The following is a 25,216-nucleotide window of genomic DNA, read 5'->3' on the forward strand; positions in this document are numbered from 1 at the left end:
GGGTGACGGGCCCCAAAGCGCCCAAGGGAAACCATCCCTTAAGGGCACCCTTGAAAGGGGAAGATCCTCCTCAGAGGCTGCTTCCCTGGAGGGAGGCAGGTTTCCTGCCAGGCTGGGGAAGCGGGCCTGAGGAAGGCCTGAACCACAAGGGTGACAAAGCCCCAAAGCGCCTGGAGAGAGGCGGGTTTCCTGCCAGGCTGGGGAAGGGAAACCATCCCTTAAGGGCACCCTTGAAAGGGGAAGATCCTCCTCAGAGGCTGCTTCCCTGGAGGGAGGCAGGTTTCCTGCCAGGCTGGGCCTGCGGGCCTGAGGAAGGAAACCCTGAACCTTGAAGGGGGTCCTCCTCAGAGGGTGCTTCCCTGGACCCAGGCAAAGCGCCAAAGGAAGCCATCCCCTAAGGGCACCCTTGAGGGGGGGAAGATCCTCCTCAGAGGCTGCTTTCCCTGGAGGGAGGCAGGTTTCCTGCCAGGCTGGGGCGGGCCGGGCCTGAGGAAGGCTTGAACCATCCCAGGGCACCCTTGAAAGGGGAAGATCCTCCTCAGAGGGTGATGGGTCCCAAAGCGGGCCAAAGGGAAACCATCCCTTAAGGGCACCCTTGAAAGGGGAAGATCCTCCTCAGAGGCTGCTTCCCTGGAGGGAGGCAGGTTTCCTGCCAGGCTGGGGAAGCGGGCCTGAGGAAGGCCTGAACCACAAGGGTGATGGGTCCCTTGAAAGGGGAAGAAGGCTGCTTCCAAGGTTTCCTGAAACCATCCCTTAGGTGAGGGATCCCAAGGGCACCCTTGAAAGGGGAAGATCCTCCTCAGAGGCTGCTTCTGCCCTGGGGAGGGAGGCAGGTTTCCTGCCAGGCTGGGGAAGCGGGCCCTTGAGGGGGAAGATCCTCCTCAGAGGCTGGCCTGAACCACAAGGGTGAGGGATCCCAAGGCGCCCTAGGAGTTCCCATCCCTTAAGGTCACCCTTGAAAGGGGAAGATCCTCCTCAGAGGGTGCTTCCCCTGGAGGGAGGCAGGTTTCCTGCCAGGCTGGAGAGCCATGATCTTAACGAGCAACTTCCACATGATCAAAATAATATTACACGTATGTAAATGTGTAGTGTTACAGAAGTTAAATGTAAATTGTACTTTAGCTCTGCCATTGTTGTTGAGCAAATAAATAGAAAAGGAAACAAATGTATAAGGAAAGAAAATGTGATTATATATACCTACAAGAAAGAGGACTCAACCACAAGACTGAGAGGCCACGGTGCATGGTTATAAATTATGATATAAACAGTTTCAAGAACGTTGGTCTATGACTGCTAGACATGGCACCCGAGAATAACTCACACTCTTGTCCATAAATTAAAGTCATTTCGTCGTCAAAATGATGTAAATAGGTAATTTTCTTAGCAAACGTAATGTCGATAATTTGTTTACCAGAACGGAACTTACGTAACATCGGTCTATTTCGCTGAAACTCGGATATCAGACACAAAGTTAGCCAATGTCGCCTTTCCGGATATCTCTTGGCACCAACACATTTTCTCACTCAACTACGTTCATACTAAATCACTTTCATGTTAGTTTCCTTGTTCGTCCTATTTTCTACTAACTATTCCTCGGGTAGTATCACTCTTTAGCACTCTTCTTGGACACTTAGCTGCAGTGCAAGGAGCTTCTCGGTAAAGTAAGTAAAGAATATCTGTGCCCTAACGCTACAAATATTCCATGGACTGACCTAATATCTATTGTATCAAAGGTGTTTTAGGGAAAGACAATAAAACAAGAGAAGTGTGACTTTTTTTCCCAGCTTTGTGTTCTGTTACACGTTTCAAAGCGCCATATCAATAGTTACGATTGTTAATGGTAAGCACATATCAAACGGAATCCAGATTTGAGTAGACTTAACTTTAGGCTGGGACTAAACATCCAATAAGTAAGTATCAAGGCGTCATCTGCTTCTAGAATGGTGTCCTGTTATGATGGTGTCTTAGCCTGAACCTCTGAAGATGCTCATGTCAAATATAAACACAACAGTGTGAGTGACAACAAGACTGGGAAGAGGCTTTTCACTTAAAAAATGAAGCCGTTGCAGAGAAGAGGCGAATACAGATGATGAGGGTAGGAGTCCACCAACAACAGGTTCTGAAAGCGAACACCTGGCTTACTTCCTCTTGCCACTTCGCCTACTTCCACAAATACCTGGAGAAACAAAAAGGCAGTAGTTCGTTTCTTATAAAGACAGCTGCTGCTACTACTATCATACTGCCATTATTTTCATTGTTTCCAGGTGCTACTACATCATTTTCAGTACAATTTTTAGTGAAGTCTCTTTTCTGGGGAACGCAGCTCTTCTCTCGGGGGTAGAGAGAGCGCTTGTTATTAGAACGTAAATGAAATTTCTCATTCTGGGAAAGACAAAAGTTCCTTTTCTTATAGAGAAAGAATTACTATCACTCTTATTACAAATGCAAAGTCATTCGTATGAAACCATTTTTATACAAAAGAGAAAGACTGTTAATCGGCTATGTTCCTTGCTTTGCTAGACCGAGTGAGCAAGATAATTCATAGCAGACGACATGTACGTGCGTTTAAACGTTAAAATATCCACATAACATTTAAGTATAAATAAAGTACCATTGTGCATGTTGTGCTTACCATTTGATATATGAAAACAAAACTGTTTTAAAGCACCGAAGAGTCAACCCTGTGAGTTATGTGCGTAACTCATGCAGTTATGTATTCTAGGTGGAGTTACGCATGCTTAGCTTGCAATGAGAATAAGTTTTCTTTTTTCCACTCTAAAATGTGCATTTATTCATAATACACACACACATATATATATATATATATATATATATATATATATATATATATATATATATATATACACGAGTATATACGAATATATACCCAGAAGAAGGTTTTGCTTCCTTCACTAGCGATAGTCGAGGCCCCGGAGTTTTGGTCTCATTCGCGTGGTGTCTTCAACGAACTTTTCCATTGCAAACACGACCAGTGAGAGAGCTAGGCCTGTTTGAAAAACGGGGAATGACTTGAGAAATGAATAAAGCAAAAGACGAATTCGTGTTAGACTTAGCATCAAACGCCAAAACAGTCATATGAAGAAGTCACGAGAATCAGTACTGAAAGAACTGGCTGATGATTTATATAAGTAACATTATAGGAAAGCAGCACTTGTTACTTTATATTTTTGCTGTACTATATAAAAGGTCCCCCTTAGGCGATTAACTATGTTAAGAAATCGGCGTTGCGGATAAATTTTGAGCTGCATTGCGGACCAAATTTGAGCTGCATTGCGGATAAATTTTGAGTTGGATTTTGAAGGCTTATTGCAAAATTTGGCGCCAAGTTGAAGGAAAACCTTGGGGTCTTCTGAGTCGCAAGGCAGTTCAACTGTTCACGTAATCACGTTTAGATAAATTATGAACTGCATTTTGAAGACTTATTACAAAATTTGGCGCCAAGTTGGATTCTTATGAGTCTCACGGGTGTCAAGAGTCAACTGTCAACTGTTCTTTAACTCAGTATCCCGCTTGCTACGACGCCGTCAGGACGCTCGTCAGGAGCTCCGGGAAATTGTGGTCCTTACGCCCAGATTTCGGAAAGTTTGAAGAGACGTGATTTAGCATCTGATGAAAGAGTCAAACCTTTTTTTTTTTTTTTTTAATACGAAATGCTGTTTTTAAAGGATCGAGAAACCCCATAGGCCCAGACAACCGGTTCGATGCTGATATTGAAGAAGATACAAATGAAACCGGTAAGTTTTTTTTTTATATATTCGAAATTTGTTTCTCCTACAAAATGAACTTATATAGAAAATGTATAAATTCCGATTCACACAAAATAAAGGTAATTAAAAGCCCTATGTCGTATCAAAGATAATCACGGACAAACATTTCAGGCAAAAATTTCTGTCTTTGGTCAAAAAATAAATTTGTCTGCAAAGTCATCCTTCTTAATAGGGTTATGAAATCATTTACCATGCCAGGGAACTTCATCGCCATTGTTTAAAGTAATTACAATAGGTCAAGCTGCTCTTGACCTCTGTTGTAATTTTTTTTGGGGCACAAAAGGTCAGGGACAGCAATAGGTCTATCTAGGTCTATCATAATCACCTCAGCAAGGAAGGTTAAGTTCCGGGTATTATAAGTTGCCATTACGCGATGTGAATTTGTAACCTGCATTTTTAAAAGGAGCTCTTCATCAAATTATGACCTAAAAGGTCAGACAATACTGCCCCCCAAAAATTCCATAGTTAATACAGCAAAACTCCCATAGGTTACGTGGTATTATTTTATATTGGTAGCTTACAAAATTTTACCAAGTTCCCCGGCATGATAAATTGCATTTCATAGGCCTAGCTCTTCATGGCTACTAGCTACTGGGAAGGATGATTTTGTAGATAACCCCATTTTGACCAGAGAAACAAAGTTTTGAATGTTAAATGATTATCTTTGATATAAAGTAGGCCTACACTCTTAAATTGCTGGACGTTTCCGTACTTCTAATTTGTAATAGTTGGCATTAATTTACTGATGTTTGAAAGTTTGTCATATCTATATTAGAACGCCGTGCAATCGTTGGGAATTTGACTGGAATCCAATTACTTTTTTTTTTTTTTTTACATTTGACAGCTTTTATAAATATAAAAGCAGTATTTTATCATTGTGAAAAGGGAGTTTCCGTTCCACTTGTCAAAAAGGAACCAGTATGTAGCCAATCAGTTTTCGTGTTTTCGACAAAATTTGAAATTTCCACGCTTGAATATATACCCCATAAGGAAGTGATCATAGCTAAACACATCTCCATTAGACTAGGGATCTTAAATGATTATTTAAAGACCATCGTTCGATTGCGTTGTGCCTGTTTAGATTGTTTGTTTATAATCTGGTCATTCGTGTGCGTCTGATGTTGTATTACCCGTAATAATCGGCATGTTTATGATCTAAAGAAGGTGATGGGAGTTCGTTGTGGATATAAGCATTCAGATATATCACGGAAGGAATATTTTGCGTCTTTATTGCAATATGTCTACGATATCGGAAACACACCCCACACCCACCTAAAACTAATGTTGGTGAGTTGACAGATGGAATGAAATAGACTATAGGTTGAATGGAGTCTCACGATATATATATATATACTGTATATATTTTTTAGTTGTTGATCTCACCATCTCAATCTATAATACTAAAATCCGAATGGATCTTGCTGGTCCTTCCCTGGGTGACAATAGGGGAGACGTGACACAGCTACACGCCCCCTGAAACCCTGTTTGTCTGCCCCGGGTTGGGGCCGGTGTTGTTAGGGGAACCTGGTGGTAGGGGAGGACGTCTCCCCCTCCTCCTATAATCTGTCTGCACCGGGTGGGGGAGGGGTAGGTAGGTAGGTGAGACAGCAGCGGTGTTCCAGCGAGCGACAAGCTCGTTTGTCATATTCGCTGACCATTTTAACAAAATATTTTCCGAAATCCTGTGGCCCACTGAATTTTCACTCATTTAGGATACTGATATTTGAATAGTAAGGCCTACTTTTATAACTGTGTTTCACGCTATTGTGTTTTTATTGTTGTTTATCATCCCAACGAACTATTATATTGTCACTATAATATATGAGGTAATCAAAGCAGGACAGAATTTTTACGAGCAAAATATTGCGTCTAAAAAGTAGACCCGTCTTTGTAGACAGTCAACCGAATGATTGAGATTTTCATTCGTCGGGATATAATTGAATGATTCAAAATGAACAGTAATCAAGATAAAACTCACTGACAGTGCAATATACTTTAAAAACATTTCCAAAACACTCACCCTCAATGCTGATAACTGATACTTAATAGCAAATCACTATTATGGGAAAAACGCAATATTACTCACCCTTGACTTGTACAAGAATCACTTGAAATACATTTCATCCTTGACTCGCATAAGAATCACTCGAAATAACACCCACTCGTGACTCGCGTAAGACTCGCTCATCACCCAAAACTCACCCGCGATGTATATGAGAAACACTCCGTAGAAATCTCTGAGCTCCAAGGCACGGGAGGTGTTGCCTACTTGGAGTTTGGAGCAGTGGATGGAGTGAGCTATGGCCGTGTTGTACATAAAGCTTAAAATCCCGTGTTCCTTTAACCTCGTTAACCTGCGGAGAGCGAATGGAGTACAATTATAAACTGTGATTGACGCTTAGCAGTAATTGAAATTTCATTCGATATAAGATTTATTTCCTATATGCAGTAAAATCCGTAAAAAAAAAAAAACTATCAGGTAGAAAAAGTCCCTTAAACTTTCTTCCTTTTCCCGAGGACTTTGTCAGACTTGATTAGCTTATCTGTGGCATTTAACGGCTAATTACATTGGATTTATCTTGCGGAGCAATGGAGACCCCTTAGGGAATGCCATACTGCACGGATTTCCCCCGAAGAAAATCTCAGACGCCATGTAGATGTCCGGGCACTTGCCGGTCTGCGAAATGACGAGATAAATTGAGAAGTAATAGTCATATAAATTACACGCTAAGATTGTTAAGTTTATTGTCAGCAGTTATGATTCATGAAAATATGTTGTTTGGAATGAGCGGTTGTAAGGAATGATTTTAGTATCATAACTTATACTAAGTCGCCAGCTGCAACCCCTCGCATTCCCTTTACTGTACTTCTGTTCATATTCTCTGTCATCCTACTTTCCCACTGTCGCCCACCAATTGTTTCATAGTGCCACTGAGAGGTTTTCCTCCCGTTACACCTGCAAACCTTTCAACTCCCAATTTCCCTTCCAGCGCTGAACGACCTATTAGGTCCCAAGCGCTTGGTCTTTGGCCCAAATTTTATGGCCCGCTTCAGAAGAGAGACGAGAGACTCACCATCTTGAAGACTTTGTGCATAACGTATCGGAAGGACGCCTGTCCCACGAACCCGGCGCATTTCCCGTCGAGGATATCTCTCGTGGCCTTTTGGGTGTCGTAGTGAAACAGAGCTTGCGCCCGTAGCCGGTTCAGGGGGGCTCCCACGGGGGCGGCCTGTTGTTGAAGAGAACGAGGTGGGTTTGTCAAACGCGAAATGTCCCGTCGGTGATGTGTTCCCAATCTTAGACTCTCTCAAGTTTGGCATTGACCTTGAATGTTGGATCTACAAAAAATAAAAACTTTAATTTCTATCAGCTGTAGATAATATATATAAATTAGCTTAAAACATTTTTTTAAATTGTCTTACTAAGATCTATTTTAAATAGAGTCTGTTTCCTTTAATAATAATAATAATAATAATAATAATAATAATAATAATAATAATAATAATAATATTATTATTATTATTATTATTATTATTATTATTATTATTATTATTATTATTATTATTATTCCAGCCACAACTTAATACGGCTCTTATCATTTAACCCAGTTGCATCAAGGTCAACTGACCATCATCGCATTATACATGATACTCTGTAGAGGAACGAAAGTCTTGATCCCCGACTGGATGAGTTCCTCCAGCGAATCGAAGGGCAGCTGCACCTTCGGCAGGATAAGCATGGACATCAGGTTACTCCTGTAGACGGTGTTGATCACCAGTGACATCAGAAGCCAAAGACAAGTCATCACTCTGACTGAGTTCCCTGTCGGGTTCCAGGAATAGGCTGGAAGACGAGAAGAGGGAACTTGTTGATGTCTACCTGTGTGCAACCGTGATAAGTGTCATGACGCAGCTTTATTTGGATCCATAAACTGGATGTGTGTCTGTGGTTAGAATTTGCTGTTGATAAGACAAATAGACAGGGAAGTTGAAAGAATTCCTCACCCTGAGCGAGAATCGATCCGTAAATCCAGATACACACGTTCCACAAACTTCGAAGAAAACCTTCTTTCTCAACGGCCACCTCCTCCTTGGTTCCTCGTACCTGCACCAGGCTGTATTAGAAATGAGAAAAGCATTTAAACCTTTTTTTTTTTTTCATCAGAATTTATCTCTTGAAAACCAATCGAAGCTGTGACACTCTTTTGAACGAATGCCTGTGTTTGCTTGGGTCAGTCTTTCACTATCTTTCTTACCTCGTTGTCAGTCTTTCATTGTCTTGCTTACCTCGTTCCGTAATCTAATTTCATTCTCTCTCGGTGGATGACGACCATTACGCAGCAAGCCGCTATCGTCATTAACCCAAAGTAGAGCCAAACCTGTCGGTCGAAGGTGGGAATTATTTTCGAAAAGCTTGATACACGAACAAGGAGAAATGTGGCCCTGTTCACTTGGCTACGAATAATAATGGTATTTACCAGTGACAAAACACACACATGCACACATATATATATAATGTCTATATAAATCTCTCCTATAATTTTAAGAGTTCATACAAGAATCTGATAGAAGTATGCACGAAAACCTCATCCATATATATATATATATATATATATATATATATATATATATATATATATATATATATATATATATATATATATATATATGAAATTTTTATCACACCGTGATTTTTATACAATCATGAAGCTACAAATGTCGCTTAATATCGCAATCCACGCTACCTCGGTATATCTCCGTTGGAGAATTGTCGCCGAAGGGAATTTATATAAGTGATAAATGAATTGGAATCGTGGGGACACGAACCCGCGACGAAAGCCTATTCAGCGACTCCAGTTGACGTAAACCATTGAGCCATCAAGAGAGGGTATAAGTCTTTTGCCGAGATGTCGTACTGCTTTTACCCGTCGTGAGCGGGGAAAGTGTACTAGCCTCGACAATGACCCACCTCCGCCATGACAGTTCATTGGTACGTTTGGAACACGCAGCTCTTGTTATGAAGTTTTATCACACCGTGATTTTTATACAATCATGAAGCTACAAATGTCGCTTAATATCGCAATCCACGCTACCTCGGTATATCTCCGTTGGAGAATTGTCGCCGAAGGGGAATTTATATAAGTGATAAATGAATTGGAATCGTGGGGACACGAACCCGCGACGAAAGCCTATTCAGCGACTCCAGTTGACGTAAACCATTGAGCCATCAAGAGAGGGTATAAGTCTTTTGCCGAGATGTCGTACTGCTTTTACCCGTCGTGAGCGGGGAAAGTGTACTAGCCTCGACAATGACCCACCTCCGCCATGACAGTTCATTGGTACGTTTGGAACACGCAGCTCTTGTTATGAAATTTTTATCACACCGTGATTTTTATACAATCATGAAGCTACAAATGTCGCTTAATATCGCAATCCACGCTACCTCGGTATATCTCCGTTGGAGAATTGTCGCCGAAGGGAATTTATATAAGTGATAAATGAATTGGAATCGTGGGGACACGAACCCGCGACGAAAGCCTATTCAGCGACTCCAGTTGACGTAAACCATTGAGCCATCAAGAGAGGGTATAAGTCTTTTGCCGAGATGTCGTACTGCTTTTACCCGTCGTGAGCGGGAAAGTGTACTAGCCTCGACAATGACCCACCTCCGCCATGACAGTTCATTGGTACGTTTGGAACACGCAGCTCTTGTTATGAAATTTTTATCACACCGTGATTTTATACAATCATGAAGCTACAAATGTCGCTTAATATCGCAATCCACGCTACCTCGGTATATCTCCGTTGGAGAATTGTCGCCGAAGGGAATTTATATAAGTGATAAATGAATTGGAATCGTGGGGACACGAACCCGCGACGAAAGCCTATTCAGCGACTCCAGTTGACGTAAACCATTGAGCCATCAGAGGGTATAAGTCTTTTGCCGAGATGTCGTACTGCTTTTACCCGTCGTGAGCGGAAAGTGTACTAGCCTCGACAATGACCCACCTCCGCCATGACAGTTCATTGGTACGTTTGGAACACGCAGCTCTTGTTATGAAATTTTTATCACACCGTGATTTTTATACAATCATGAAGCTACAAATGTCGCTTAATATCGCAATCCACGCTACCTCGGTATATCTCCGTGTGATAAAAATTTCATAACAAGAGCTGCGTGTTCCAAACGTACCAATGAACTGTCATGGCGGAGGTGGGTCATTGTCGAGGCTAGTACACTTTCCCGCTCACGACGGGTAAAAGCAGTACGACATCTCGGCAAAAGACTTATACCCTCTTGATGGCTCAATGGTTTACGTCAACTGGAGTCGCTGAATAGGCTTTCGTCGCGGGTTCGTGTCCCCACGATTCCAATTCATTTATCACTTATATAAATTCCCCTTCGGCGACAATTCTCCAACGAGATATACTGAGGTAGCGTGGATTGCGATATTAAGCGACATTTGTAGCTTCATGATTGTATAAAAATCACGGTGTGATAAAAATTTCATAACAAGAGCTGCGTGTTCCAAACGTACCAATGAACTGTCATGGCGGAGGTGGGTCATTGTCGAGGCTAGTACACTTTCCCCGCTCACGACGGGTAAAAGCAGTACGACATCTCGGCAAAAGACTTATACCTCTCTTGATGGCTCAATGGTTTACGTCAACTGGAGTCGCTGAATAGGCTTTCGTCGCGGGTTCGTGTCCCCACGATTCCAATTCATTTATCACTTATATAAATTCCTTCGGCGACAATTCTCCAACGGAGATATACCGAGGTAGCGTGGATTGCGATATTAAGCGACATTTGTAGCTTCATGATTGTATAAAATCACGGTGTGATAAAAATTTCATAACAAGAGCTGCGTGTTCCAAACGTACCAATGAACTGTCATGGCGGAGGTGGGTCATTGTCGAGGCTAGTACACTTTCCCCGCTCACGACGGGTAAAAGCAGTACGACATCTCGGCAAAAGACTTATACCCTCTCTGATGGCTCAATGGTTTACGTCAACTGGAGTCGCTGAATAGGCTTTCGTCGCGGGTTCGTGTCCCCACGATTCCATTCATTTATCACTTATATAAATTCCCTTCGGCGACAATTCTCCAACGGAGATATACCGAGGTAGCGTGGATTGCGATATTAAGCGACATTTGTAGCTTCATGAATATATATATATATATACATATACTGTATATATATATGGGTGAAGTTTTTGTACATACATCTAGGAGAAAACGGTAAGTACCCTTAAAATGAAATGACGGCTTCTCAATGTATGTCTCTTGAAACAATGACAACGAGGCCCTAGTCATCTAACTGGAAGCAATGGCACGGGGATTCCTTGGGTAGTATAGTGAGGCCACAAAGATTACAAGGTATTCTTCAGCCGCTCTTACCTCAGGAGTGAAGGGTTTGAACAGTCCGTCGATCGTGGGCTGGATTCCAGGCCACTTATGGACGAGTATCCTGTCGTCCATGAAGATCGTGGTACTGTAATCGAAAGTGCGAACCCTTTCGTCATTTATGGCCATGATGGATCCCGAAAAGTCCACCTCCTGACACAGCAGAGGAAAGGGTTAAGAGAAATTTGCATGAGTTTGTGGATGATCATGAACATGCATATATAAACACGGTGGAATGCACGAACAGGCGCTCATACAAATAAGTAGGCACATTCATGCATGACCGAACTTATACGTCTGTATATTTTAAAGAGAGGGAAATATTGAAGTATAGATATTGTTCATATTCATATTAAAAGTAATGACCTTCCTGTTAGCAGCTTACGAGAAGCGGCTTTGTAATTAGCAAAGCAAATAATAACAATACATCATCTCCCCGCAGAATTCCATGAACTCGTCTACGGTAGGAGTTCCGATGCTATCATGATATCAGAAAAATACGGTCTAAGAAAGTCCCCCCCGTTATCTGCTCGGCAATCCTCGGATTTAGCTCTGACCACAGAACTGACTGAGCAAAGGCCAATGCAGTATAAAAAAGGGGTTAAATTTGGTCATACGCTCTGGTCTCTTTTCCACTGACCTGACATGATCACCTTTTTCAAAATCCAGTTCATCTTAGCTCATTCAAAAACTGACTCATTGTGAACCTGAAGATACCAATAGAAATACGAAAGTACTTCGTGGTTTGATGCGTGTTTTATGCCCATCATTTGGCAACTCGAGTGACTTTTACAAAGTGCAAGCACGCGAGCATATGCAAGCATGTATGCACACACGCACACATATATAAATATATAATACATTTCTTGTTGTGTTTATTCACGCGCCTATTAAGACATTATCAAGATATAAGGCAACTGCAAAGGAATATCTTGAACTAACCTTTTTATGAACAAGCCCCAGGACTCCAATCCAAGAACCGTTGGCTAGACGAATTCCCATCCCTCGAAACTGACTTCTCTTGAATTCAACGCTGTGAACGATAAGGGAAAGATTATGTTTATTCCTTACTTAGTTCCATCCTTAAACAGTTGAATAAAGCAAGATAATATTCTTCTCGCAATTTTGCAAGATGCGAACATTTCAAGTAATTTTTATTTCTGAAACAGCTGATGCAAGAAGTCACACAAGTCAAGACTGTACTACTTGTGTTTCCCAGCATCCCACAGATGTTTCCAAAACTTGCGGAACAAATAAAGTAGAATTTGGGTGCAGGATTTCCTTATGGATATCAGATGATGCAGTGACAGAATGAATTGCTTTAGGAAACATCAAATGTACTGCCGTAACTGACAGCGACTCCTGGCTAGCACTGAGACTTACCATCTGCCAAGTTTCTCTCCAATGATTTGCAGAACATCCGTCATGATGCCGGAAACGCGAAAATTCTCCGATTCATCTTCGACCAACACGAATGGCTCGAACTGCAATTAGTGAATGAAGGCATGAATCCTATAAGATATATATTACATGCCAAAATGCTTTGGCCATCCTTGTTTTGCAAGACCTGTCTTGAACTAGTCTATTCCTTGTCTATAGTTAAAGCTTTGAATGTACAGGAAGCCCAATTGCTTCTCTAATGTTTACCTCCTGCTTCGTCTCCTGCTCTGTTGTTTAGTTTATTTTTTTACTATTTCTTACTAACAAAACCCTGTCTTCCTCCATCATCATTCACAATACTAATATTAATTCAAAACTGTGAGGAAATCTGGTAGCTGAAACGGTAAACCTACATATTAAAACATATTTCCTCTTTCTTGATGTTGTTGATACTTTCCCTCTCCAGTAAAAGAACCGTTCATGGTTTTTCAACCCTTTCCTAGAATACGACCAAGCCCTTGACTCTAGTACATCTTATTTTATAGGCATAATTTTTGCCAGTGTTCCCTGGAGTTGTAGGAGAGAGGCCGGTTCTTTAACCACCACATTGCATACTTAATGAAAATTTTATAAGTATCGCTATGTCAGTTACGAAGGAGAAGAAGAGAGAATACTGTACATAATATGAAGAATCTACGTAACTGATTTATATAAAGATCAGAGAGATTCCCCTTACTGTTGTTAAATGAAGTTGCAGTCTAAAGATAATAATCTAAATGGAAAGCGTATGAAGCAAGTACATAAAATACCTTTACACATTTACAGAGAGAGAGAGAGAATTACTTACTGTCTCAACTGCAACTTTTAGGCAAGTCTTGTTTGTTGCTGCAGCCTCGTTACTTCCGATTGCAAAGCCAACAACAGCCAAAGTTATCCCAGAAATGATTGGCCATCCCATTCCTAGGATCGCTGTGGAGACATAAGAATGGCCAACTGTTAGCAAAGCCCTGCTATTCTAATGAGAAAGACGAAATGAATTCTGTTAATGATTGTACTGATTATGGTGAAATCTGCATATTTGTTTTTTCATTTTTTCAATCTTTCAAATATCCTTTGACATACGACTAACATCGATTCATCAAAGGAAAGGTCAAGAATCTTCAACCTCGGTTATGGGAATAATCACTGAAAATCGGTATCTTACAATGGTTAAGTTCGTGATCAGAAACACATCAAGTCGATCTGACACTCGTTTAGTCATTCCGCAAGGTGAGACATCGTATGATTTCTGCCTGTAATAATCTTACGTTTGTTCGCTGAAGGAAACGCTACATATACCATCGAAGAAAAATTGTATTGAAAATAGTGAATATGAGTTATATAGAGATTGACTTGACTGCTCGAACCCTCAAAACATATTCTTGCGAGCTTGCCTTAGCTTCAGAGTGAGAGGTCTCCCAGATAAACACTTACAATAAGTCTCATACCAAACTCATAGCTTTCAGGTTCATTTAACATCTGTATTATTATTATTATTATTATTATTATTATTATTATTATTATTATTATTATTATTATTATTATTAATTTTCGATTAGTACATATCTTGTTTAGGAGTCACTTTCATGGCATATTTTGCATTTCTCAGATTTCACCTTAAAATACGTTTTATTCTTGGCATGATACTTTTTAATCAATTCCTATGTAAAACGAAAAGCAAATGTATCGTGTACAAATGTCAATATATGTATATATATGTATATATATATATATATATATATATATATATCTTGTGTGTGTGTGTGTGTGTGTGTGTATGTGTAAATGTATTATATATATATATATATATATATATATATATATATATATATATATATATATATATATGTATATATATATATATATATATATATATATATATATATATGTATATATATATATATATATATATATATATATATATATATATATATATATATATATATATATATATATTGTTTTTTAAGAGATCAGGTACGGATATTGTTAAATTGTCGATATCACAATTTATTTCCAGTGTCACGAATCACATTTGCATTAAAACTGAGTGAAGTGAAATTTTGTGAACTGATTCCAAATATTAACATCCTGGTTGTATTAGAAGGTTACTGATGCATTAGATTAACATTTTCATACAGAGCATACTTGGTCTAATTAGATATTGACAATCGATTTAAAATATTCGTTAACACCATATCTGGTTTAGCAGTGTTGACACATTGATTCAATATATTTTTAGCATCCAACCTGTTTCACGAAAAAAATATCGGTATATTGACGTAAAATATTTTTCAACACCTTCATGGTTCAGAAAAACTATTGATAAATTGTCTTGATAGAAAATGCTGATAACGGCTCCATTTTCTTCTCAACTTAATTCATAGTCGGGGTCGCTGTTTTTAACGAGCCTTTTCCAGGTGTTTTCTAGCACTGATTGCATAGTGCTATGAGAGACTCGGAAGAAAAATTCTGATCAATTTGGATTTGGAAACTCCTTCAATTCCAGATTATTTCTGATCGAGGTAGTTTCATTAAGAGGTCATATATTCTGCATCAAAACGGAAAACTCAAATTCCTTTGCCGTACCGTTTTATCTGAAGGAATCAGATGTCAGTCAGATTTCAGTGATGATCAAATATGGCTGTTGGTATTGTCATTAATTGTAGCTGGCATTTAAAAGCAAAATTCAAAAATGAAAAGAGATTTGATACACAGTTTCATTACCGGCAAATTCACTTATTGCCTGTCTTCGTATTATTGTGGTTTCAAACTAAGGTATACTTAACTTGACTCAGCAACGTGAATCTGGAGTGTATTGATGCGATATTATAAATATCCCTAGCAGTAAATAACATTATGCTATTAGGAAATGGTAATATTCATTCAGTCGGGCTTAATTTGATGCTTATTTACCCTGCTATTAGAAAAATTGGTCTTTCCATGATGTTCTTATCTTAAAAAAATTATTATTTCTGTAATTGAACACAGACTTTGAACAATTATTCTATGATTGAACACAGACTTTGAACAATTATGTCTATGATTGAACACAGACTTTGAACAATTATTTCCATGACTGAACACAGACTTGGAACAATTATTTCCATGACTGAACACAGACTTTGAACAAATCCCCCACCAGACAATGAAATGTTTGAAATGAAACCGATTCTTCAAGTACAGTGTGATGAACGTTTGTAGATCGGAAGTTTTCAGAGATTATCTAAGCGCTCGAGCTTTACAATATTTTTCACGTGCCATATTTTCCCAGAGCTATTCATGGCTTTGTTTATAATTTCAGATTCCACCTTGTGAAGGGACATTTTTCAAAATACAGTAGTGCTCCCAGTAAATCTTATCACGAATTCCGGTAAAACTATGGTATACTTAACTTTTTTCCAACGGACATATTAGCTGAAGGGGATTTTAAGCTCCTTTCGAATATTTCCGACTTGTTGCTTTGACAATCTGCCTCATCTGGTTTTATCACTTCGAGAAATATTGATTACACTATAAATATATTTACACATACTGATACGAGAGTTCTTAAATAGCACAATAGCTTAAGATCCTTTAAATATTTATGATAAAAACGTACGCAGATTTCTTGTTATTTCAGACATTCAGTATTGCGATTTCCCATGTCCTTGGTTCGTTTGTGCTTGATTTAAAGGCTGGAATAGCTTCCATTCGGGGTATATCCTCTTGAAATTGGGCAATATATGCGGTTTGCATGTTTGCTGTTAAATGGTAGAGAGGCATATCTTTATATACCATGGACACAAGCAGACATGTGTTGAAGAAATATGATTTATGGTGCAATGATGTTGCAGAGATATGATTATGATACACATCATAAGATATTCTGCCCATTAATTTTTGGCACATTATAATATGCATAGGTCAGATTATAAATACTGTTATTTCTGCCATAAAACGCCAGAACGAAAAAAAAAAAATGCCCTGTAGTGGGTCAATGAGAAAGGAATGAATCTACTGAGATTTTATTGGTTCACGGGAGATTAGCCCCCCCTGATTTGCAATGACGTCATTAAGTCTCTTGGGTACAGACTGGATAAGATCCATGCAGGAAGAAGGATTCCTCCGGATCCTTTCCCAAGCTTCTTTTGCCGCGTCTTGGAAGTTTCTGTAACCGTTTTCTTCTGTAACCCACTCCCGATGCATCCTCCTCCACAGGCTTTTAATCGGGTTCATATCGTACCCCATGGCAGGCCAGTCAAGGAACTCGACCTCAGGATGTTTCCTGACCCATTCCCTGACACGGTTGCTCTTGTGAACGGCGCTCCTGTCGTGAACGAGTCTGATTGGACTGGGTGCTGGGAGAGCCATGACTCGAACTGTAGGCAGGAGAACGTCTTCTAAGATGCGGACGTATTCCACACCAGTCAGCCTTTTCTCAGTGACGACCAGTTCTCCTGGCCCGTAAGCCCACATCCAGCCCCAGAATGATATGATCTTATGGTTGGTGGGCGTCTCCTTTGATTGTTCGTCAAGGGTACTGCCAGATTTGAACGATTTCTTGCGTCTTTTCGCTCGCACGTCCACGAGCGAAAAGGATTTTTCATCCAGAAATATAACCGTCCTCCAGAAATCTACGGGCATGGCAGAGTACTGAAGCGCAAACCCAAGGCGAGAATCCCTCAGCGTTTGAGGGAGTATTCTCTCTTTGGGCAGAACCAACCGGCGAACATTTCTTTCCTGCAGACGCCTTCGTGTTGTCTCCGGGTGGCAGCGCAGCAGAAGATGCCTGGTCACTTCCGCAGCTGATCGAGGTGGCTGATTTATCACAGCTGCCAAGATAGCAGCATCCTCCAGGTCAGAAGTGCACCGTGGCCTTCCGATGCGTGGTCTGGATTCCAGAGATTTTTCCCTGTGCCACCGATGGACCCATTTCCAGACTGTCTTCCTTGACATTCCTGTTTCACACACGATCTCAGTCAGTGACCTCCCAGACTCCCAGAGAGCAATGATTCTCTTTCGTCGAGAAATGACCTCGGAATTATTGCTCGCACTTTTCGCTACCATTTCTGGAAAAAGAAAAACAGTTACCATTCTTTTAAGAAAGGTTTTCTGAATCCAGGTTCATTAGTGTCTTGGAAATACCACACTGAACTATACCAGTATATTTTCTGACTGCCATCCACTGTTATCATTCAGTTCAACATTCCCACGGCTTTATCTCATTCAAGATTCACCAGTATTGTGAATATTAGGAATATTATCCTCTAATTATGGAGAAAGGATTTTGATGTGGAATGTTTATTGCTAAATTATCCTGTTCGTTTGTTCATTGTGTCTTTAATGCGAACTTGAGGTGGAAAGTTTTAATTCTTTCTTGATTATGTCTTTTGACACAACAATACCGTATTGTATTTTCCTTCATTCAGTAGTTACAGCATTTCATGGGAGAGACTAGACAAGCTGTATAACGTAAAGGCCGTCATTTAAGCCTAATTTTAAGAAGCTCTGGAAACAGGTACTTCATATTTCATGTGGTAATTTTCACTGCCAAACAAACATGAGCCTACTGATTGCAGTTTGTCAATAACGCCACCAAATCGTAATCCACAAAACTTTTCCATTATTACAGACCTATTATCATGATACCATGACCTTGGCCCTCTGGGATTATCGTAATTCATTTCCCTTTGCACCTGACTGCCAAGGTCTGCTGCAAGCTTCGACACCATAGATTGTCAGATTTATAGAACCTTCAGCTTGTCACTTTGCCAAAGTTTTATGGGTGTTACAGCAAGTACATTGGGAAATTTTAAAACAGATTTATTCGGTCTGAATTGAAAGCTGTTCGGATGGGAGAACCAGACTGCATGTCTTGAATCAAAACAAAATGAGTATTTGATGCTTGCAGTTGAAATTATGATGAATTTTTTTATCATGTACAAGCACACGCACACTGAAATCAGTTATATATATATAAGCATTAAGCTACAAAAAATGTCCTTTAAATGCCCATTCGCTCAGTGGCCATGTGGTTTAAGTCGTGTCACTGTAGTCCTGAGTTCTTGTCTTCCGTGGTTCGAGCCCACTAGACGACGAACTTCTTATCAGCTAAAAAATTCCCCTTTGGTTAACATATATGAAAATATATTATTTCCGAGGTAGAGCGAATTGGGTATTAAGGACATTTGTAGCTTAATGCTTGTATATGAATAACGGTGATGTAATAAAATTCATTCATATATATATATATATATATATATATATATATATATATATATATATATATATATATATATATATATGTACGGAGTTAAAAGCAATAACAATTTTGTTTCATTTTTATATGCACTGTTTACATATCCACTTACCCTTGCTCAAATTTCCCATTAAGGTCTTACGAATACGAAGAGGTTCTTAAAAATATCACATTCATTTACAGAAATAAAAAAATGGAATACGAAGATTATCGTTAACAGTACACATTTACAGCCGCATGTTGGGATAGATTTGCCTTCCAGCAATTAATAAGTCTCGAACACTTACTTAAGAAAAGGTGAACTTGCGAAGCGCTTGTTACGACTGATCTCCAAGGCCCGGGAGTTAAGTCTGTTCTCTGACCTAAAAAGAGGCGTTTCCTCCGCTGGGTTTGAGCCGCTTTGAGTCTCGTGCGCGAATGAATGAGAACAACAGCAAACTCTGTCCAGTAGTTTTAAACGGCCGAGCATGCGCATTAAGACTTTGACCTTCAACGAATATATATTTGAATAATTTGCTCATTTTTACATGATGATGAAAAAACATCAACGGGGTTCTGTTGTGTTTACCTGGCTCAGAGCAACGTTGCAGGCAAAGTCTAGAGAATTCTTTATTTCTTGGTTGTAGGTATTGCCTGCAGCAATGCAGGATAAAGGAAAACAAGATGCATAATAGGAAAAGTAAAATGAAAGGGGGAATAAGGAACACTTTTTCCAATATATATTTGGCAGTCGAAAAACTGGTGTTTTCTTTAGTAACAAAGACTGTGTCTGTTATAAATTTATTTATATATATATATATATGAATATATATATTTATATATATATATATATATATATATATATATATATATATATATATATATATATATAATATATTTGTATATATAAGAATATTTTACTTATTTTCTTCAACCTTTAAATTTCCTATTCTGTCAATTTCGTCTTCATATTCATAAGAATATTTTCAATTTATTTTTTCAACCTTTAAATTACCCTATTGTTTTCTTAAGGTTTTTCCTCCATATATATTGACATATCTGGTTAATTTAATCCACTTATTGTTTATTTTAGGCTACACTTTTTAATGGTAAACTCATTGTTTATCTTAATTATTTATCTTTACGTTATATATGGATAATTACAGAAACTTTTATTGCAATGAGGAGATGAATCTATCAGGTCTTGATATTGTGTAGCCTATTTTGTGTCTTGTATTTGTAACTTAAAACGTTGGATATTCTGAACAAAGCCAAAGAGAAAAATTAATATGGAAAATAATTCTCCACAAATACGACACAAAACATTTTCATTATCGCCCTTCCCACCTTCCTCGTTTTGACACCTCCTTTACTTCCAAAGCTTTGTTTTGCGATGAAACTCTGTAAGGATCGTGTACATAAAACATTCAAACCAGTATTGCTGTCCATCGGAAAAACTTCAGTTTATATTCTCCCCTTTCTTCGTCTCTCAACATCTGAAATGGATGAAAACGAGACAAAGGGTCAAAATGAGCCAAAACATTATTCATTCTTTGCTCCTTTTTTCCCATGCAGACCCTTCCTCTTCCCCACCTCCTCCTACCTACCCCAGCCCCCCATCTACCCACAGCCATGCCAAGATGGACATTGGGAGAAAAGCGCCTTTCTGAACGATTCCCGTCACTCAGCTTCCATCTTCCCGACAGGTAACCTTTGCCCGGATTGACGCCGGTCGAAGAGTTAGTGAAAGATTTCTGAGGTAAATGAAGATGGCCATCGCAACCCAAGGATGACTTGCGGGGGAAGTCGTCTGCTGATTTAGATTACCTTAAAGGTTAGTAATATGTCAGTCCTTGCTCCTGCTGGTGTTGAATATTTTTCATAAAGAGAGCAGGTAAGTTTATTATATCACCGATTTAAGGATTTTTATTCCTAACCTAGGCCTAATTACATTTGGAAATAAGTGCCAATGCGTTTAGGGCTGCCATCATTATTTCAACAATGATATAATTCATTCAAATTTTTTCCCAAATGTTCAGGTTTCCTTTATATGGTAGAACTAAGTAATAGATCTGCACGTGGTATTTCTTTAGAAATGGATGATTTTTCCTATATAGTATTTTGGTTGCTTATCAAGAATTTAATGTTGTTTTTTGTTGGTCGACTGTAATTAACCTGTAATTAACCTCAGAAATTGTAGCTGGCCATCCTGGAATGCTATCACACATGAACAGTGTTATAGGGAAGCTTTTGGTAGAAAGTGGAGTTTCCTTCACCCCGGGGGTCCAGCCCTGACTAAGTAACACGGCCTTTTAGGGTAGGTTAGGTTAGGGTACGTTAGGTTAGTAGGCAATTCTAAGCGTTAGGTCCGCACCTGTTTTTACCTTGGAAACTGGTTTTTTCTACACTTTTAGGGCTTCTGATACTGGCGGTGGGTTTGTTTGTTGTCAGCCAGATGGAATATCCCTTCGCCGTGTTTAGTACTGGCCCGGGGGGCGGGGTTACCCATACGTTAACGAGGCATTGCACTTGCTGGACGGGATATGAACCTTTCGAAACAGACGTACCCGTGCTCTTTCTTGTGAAGATCGCGTATGGAAACTCCTTGTTGGATGGACTTCAGGGGTTAATTGCATATTAATTACATTTACATATTAATTACAGTTACACAAACTGCAACTTGTCTCTGGGAAGGCATGTTTACCAAACAAGAGTGGTCCTAACTGTGTCATGTTGCCAAAGTGAAGACTTCAAGAAGAAGTCTCAATCCAAGGAAAAACTCTTACATAGAGTAGGTGTATTTTTTATTTCCTTTTATTGCACGTAGAACATCTTAAACAAAATACTATGAGTTTTGTAGAGCAATTTTTGAAATGTTGAGTTTGCTTATTTTGTGATTTCTCAGTGAGATGTTGATCAGAATTATTTTATGATTCTAAAACTCTTTTGTTTATTATGTTCTGGTATCTAAGGTATGAGTGCTATTGTGTGTATTTTAGATACAAGACCATTACTTTTACCCACACCGTTAATACCTGCTTTCTAGGGGAGAAATGCAATGTAGTGTTCTTACTGAGGGTAGAATTTTCTAGTCACTGAGAAAGTTCAGAATTCACAAGCAGTTTCAGGAACTGAAAATTTACAGTCAGTTTGTCAGTGGAATCTGTGCAGTCTTTCATTTAATTAGCTTCTTTCATTTTGTGCTGAAAATTATGTTTAATTTTATTGTAGTTTTCTTGGATTAACTAGTAATGGCTGAGAATTGCATAAAAACCTTATAATACCTGCCTTCTAGAGAAGAGACTCATTGATTTGTTCTTACAGAGGACACAATTTTCTAATCATTGTGAAAGTTTAGTTATTTTGCCCTCTGATTATTTTTTTTTAACATGACCACAAGTTCACTCCATTTATAAGTCTCACTCCAACATTAGGAGTGCTGTTATTCACAGAACAATTCTTGGAGCTATGGATGTCAGTATTTCATTTTTTCTTTCATTTCAGGTTTTGAAAATAAAACGAAGAATGAGAAACATGATGCCAAAGTCGATTTCATGGAAGGAGACTCATGCCACTCTTATGAAAAGTGAGCATCTGCAAGAAAACAGTGACTGATTTCGGATTGCTGGACTAAAAAGGTCCTCAAGTTATCTTGTGATTATGGTCCCCATGAGCTTCAGGTAAATTAACAATGACTGATTGTGGGTCTTAACATCTTGGTGAAAATGAGTCATGTTCTTGAAATGACCAGACTGCAAGTGCAGAATTCATTGAATTTGCACTGATAAATTGGGAAGCAAGTGCAGAAGAGAAGTGCCTGATTGACATGCCTGCTGAGCTAGCTTGGGAAAACTTTGGGAGCAATGAATAGGTTTTAAGTAATTACAGGTATTTAGACTTGAACAGGTACACCATTTATCAGGGCATGTTCCTTCCCTGTTCTTTGATCCTGTTACGTTAAGATCAAGTCATTGTTTAAAACGTGAAGGATATTAGAGTGAATTTAACAGGAAGGTGGCACAAGCTGTTCCTTCTTCTGCCTCTTGGATGATAAACATTCCAAGTTCGTAGCCCAGTCACGTATACATTCTGAGTGTACTAAGTCCAATTTATACTGTATATTGATCTGTCTTGGTAGGTATAGTTATAATGAAGTAGATAACCTACACCATAAAAAAAGTTGTAAAATAATGAAAGAAAAGTCAAATAAATGGTACAGTTCGTTTCAAAGCAGCACCACAGTCTCTGAAACTTGTTAAGGACATCAGCATCCATCAGACAGCCACAGAAGCTGAGCCAAAGTCTTGTAGTGTAGGTTATATAGCCCCTAGGGGTTTAGTGCTGTCATTGCACCTCATGCTTCTTGCTTTAATAGTTTCTAAACTCCTTACAATACAGTACTTTTTTTAGTAATATCATTTTCAGCCAGTAATCTTAAAATGAACTTGTAATGCTAATAACTGTTTAAGGAATTGAGTGAATAAGAGTAATGAAGACTCAGAGTAGTTATATGACCCTGATGTAATGAAAATGGTGCTCAAGATGTTGTATACTTGTATGATAAATTCTCTAGAATATTTGAATGGAAGAAGCAGTGTAATTGCATTGGGAGTTTTGTAAAATTTATGTACAGTAATTTTTAAGAAATTTATAATTGTTGCACTGTATGTTGAATTTAAGTTTTCAAGAATTTTATAACTTTAAACTGTATGATGAATTTAATTGTTAAGCAAATGTAATAATTGTAAGTTGTGTAGATGCCAGCGAGCTTAATCATATAATGGATTACAAGGGGCATATTAATTTTTGCATAATTTATGTCTGTAACTACAGGTTCATCTTCTAAATAATAATAATAATAATGATAGTCAGACGTGTACTTTTCCTGCTTCTATATCTAATTCAAAGTGTCTTTGATTTTTTAGTATTAATCACGTTTCAGCAGGTGCTTTTGTAGCCACTATTTAGATTCCATTGAAGTTGAAAATATTTTATTTCATATTTCACAGGATACCTTATGTCTTGACAGCAGTTCTCTACAAAGACATTTAAGATGTATCAGAGTCATACTATGTGCAGGGAATTTCAGGTTTTTCTTACGTTCTTTGCTTTCTGTGAGACCGTTTTCATTCATTTTCCAATTTAATTGTACAAGGTTAGAAATCAGATAAAGAGCTAAAATTGTCATGAGGTCCATTGAGTACCAAGAATTGGGAATTTCTTGTGGTGTTGTTCTGTTATACAGAGAGTAGTTTTTTTTTATTTTGCCATTTAGAGCTCGCTGGCATTCTGTACATTTAATGTCCATATTTTGTTTTTTTATTACTAAATCTTAACAGGCAGAACACATTTTAATTTTTTAAGGTTTGTTTTTTGTTAAATGAAGCCTTGGTTCCAATCTTTTTCTTTCTTTTAAAATGCTCTTGTTTAATTCTTAAAAATCCTAAGGAAGAATCCTTCAAGCTAGCAAGGTGCATCCATAGAAGGATGTAGGTTTGAAATTTCAATGTATAATATTTTGTATGTAATTCTTATTATTATAAGTAGTATTTGAATCAGACTTGATTGAAATAATCTAGTCTGTCAGAGGTGTTTCTTCCTAATGAACACCATATTCTTTGGAAGCCTGAATTTAAAGTTAATGGCCCCTGTGGGCTTGTCCCATATGAATAGGTTTCATCTACTGAATAATATAATAATAATAATAATTATGGAACAAGGTTGAATTTGAGTAAGGAAAGAGTTGAAAAGTTTGATACCCAGTGGAGTGTGGTTTGTGTCATTAATAATATGTTAGTTATAGACTTTGTGGTTTAAAATATCTCTCAGAGCTTTTTAAAACTGTAAAATAAAACAGTTTTTGATCATAGAAGTTCTACTTATTTTTGTAAAACAGTTTTTGATCATGGAAGTTTTACTTATTTTTGTAATAAGAAAATTTTCTAATTTTTAGTAGTATGTGTTCTGCCTGTTAAAACTCTTAGTTAAGTTTAGTGTCACACCTGATTGCAGCAGTGGCCAAGTCTTTGAATTAATTCAGAAAAAAGTACATTTTTAGTGGATGTGTTCATGTATAGTCTATGGGTTGACTGCTTCAGTACATTTGAGATATTTCATGTGATATTAATCAAGAAAGGAGTGTTCTGTTCATGTAGTTCAAAGGGTAAATTACTTAAGCCTTATTGCGAGTCAAGCTAACCAAATATATGTGGTCTTTGTATAAGTTTTTCTTTTAAACTTAATAGTCTGTTTATTGCAGTAAAATCTTATATGGACCTGGCCTTAGCTTTTAATGCCAATTAAAAGTTTGTAGATTTTAATGCAATATTTCTAGCATATGAATTTAGTTTGCCAACTTCTTGTGTGTAATTCTTTGTTTTTTT

The 25,216-nt window shown here is 38.4% G+C and overlaps 1 protein-coding gene and 1 long non-coding RNA gene across 4 annotated transcripts; one reads left to right on the forward strand and one right to left on the reverse strand.

The window, feature by feature from the left end:
• The first annotated feature begins 3,519 nt into the window (after window positions 1-3,519).
• LOC136832483 (uncharacterized) lies at window positions 3,520-22,447 on the forward strand. Of its 3 annotated transcripts, none has more exons than XR_010851234.1 (3): window positions 3,520-3,755; window positions 20,540-20,667; window positions 22,338-22,447. It is a non-coding gene; the product is annotated as an uncharacterized lncRNA (long non-coding RNA). The 3 variants fall into 3 exon arrangements; XR_010851235.1 differs by lacking the exon at window positions 22,338-22,447 and adding an exon at window positions 21,248-21,475; XR_010851233.1 differs by lacking the exon at window positions 22,338-22,447 and adding an exon at window positions 21,498-21,620 and having other exon boundaries at window positions 3,521-3,755.
• LOC136832864 (uncharacterized) lies at window positions 5,893-12,624 on the reverse strand. The gene is made up of 7 exons (XM_067094525.1): window positions 12,581-12,624; window positions 12,140-12,230; window positions 11,192-11,350; window positions 7,418-7,672; window positions 6,863-7,018; window positions 6,356-6,465; window positions 5,893-6,142 (listed from the first exon to the last, which is right to left on the reverse strand). Exons 1-7 carry the CDS (start codon window positions 12,622-12,624, stop codon window positions 5,893-5,895), a joined length of 1,065 nt encoding a protein of 354 aa, XP_066950626.1.
• Window positions 22,448-25,216: the final 2,769 nt, after the last annotated feature.

Source organism: Macrobrachium rosenbergii, chromosome 50, assembly GCF_040412425.1.
Source record: "Macrobrachium rosenbergii isolate ZJJX-2024 chromosome 50, ASM4041242v1, whole genome shotgun sequence".
Taxonomy (NCBI): Eukaryota; Metazoa; Arthropoda; class Malacostraca; order Decapoda; family Palaemonidae; genus Macrobrachium; species Macrobrachium rosenbergii.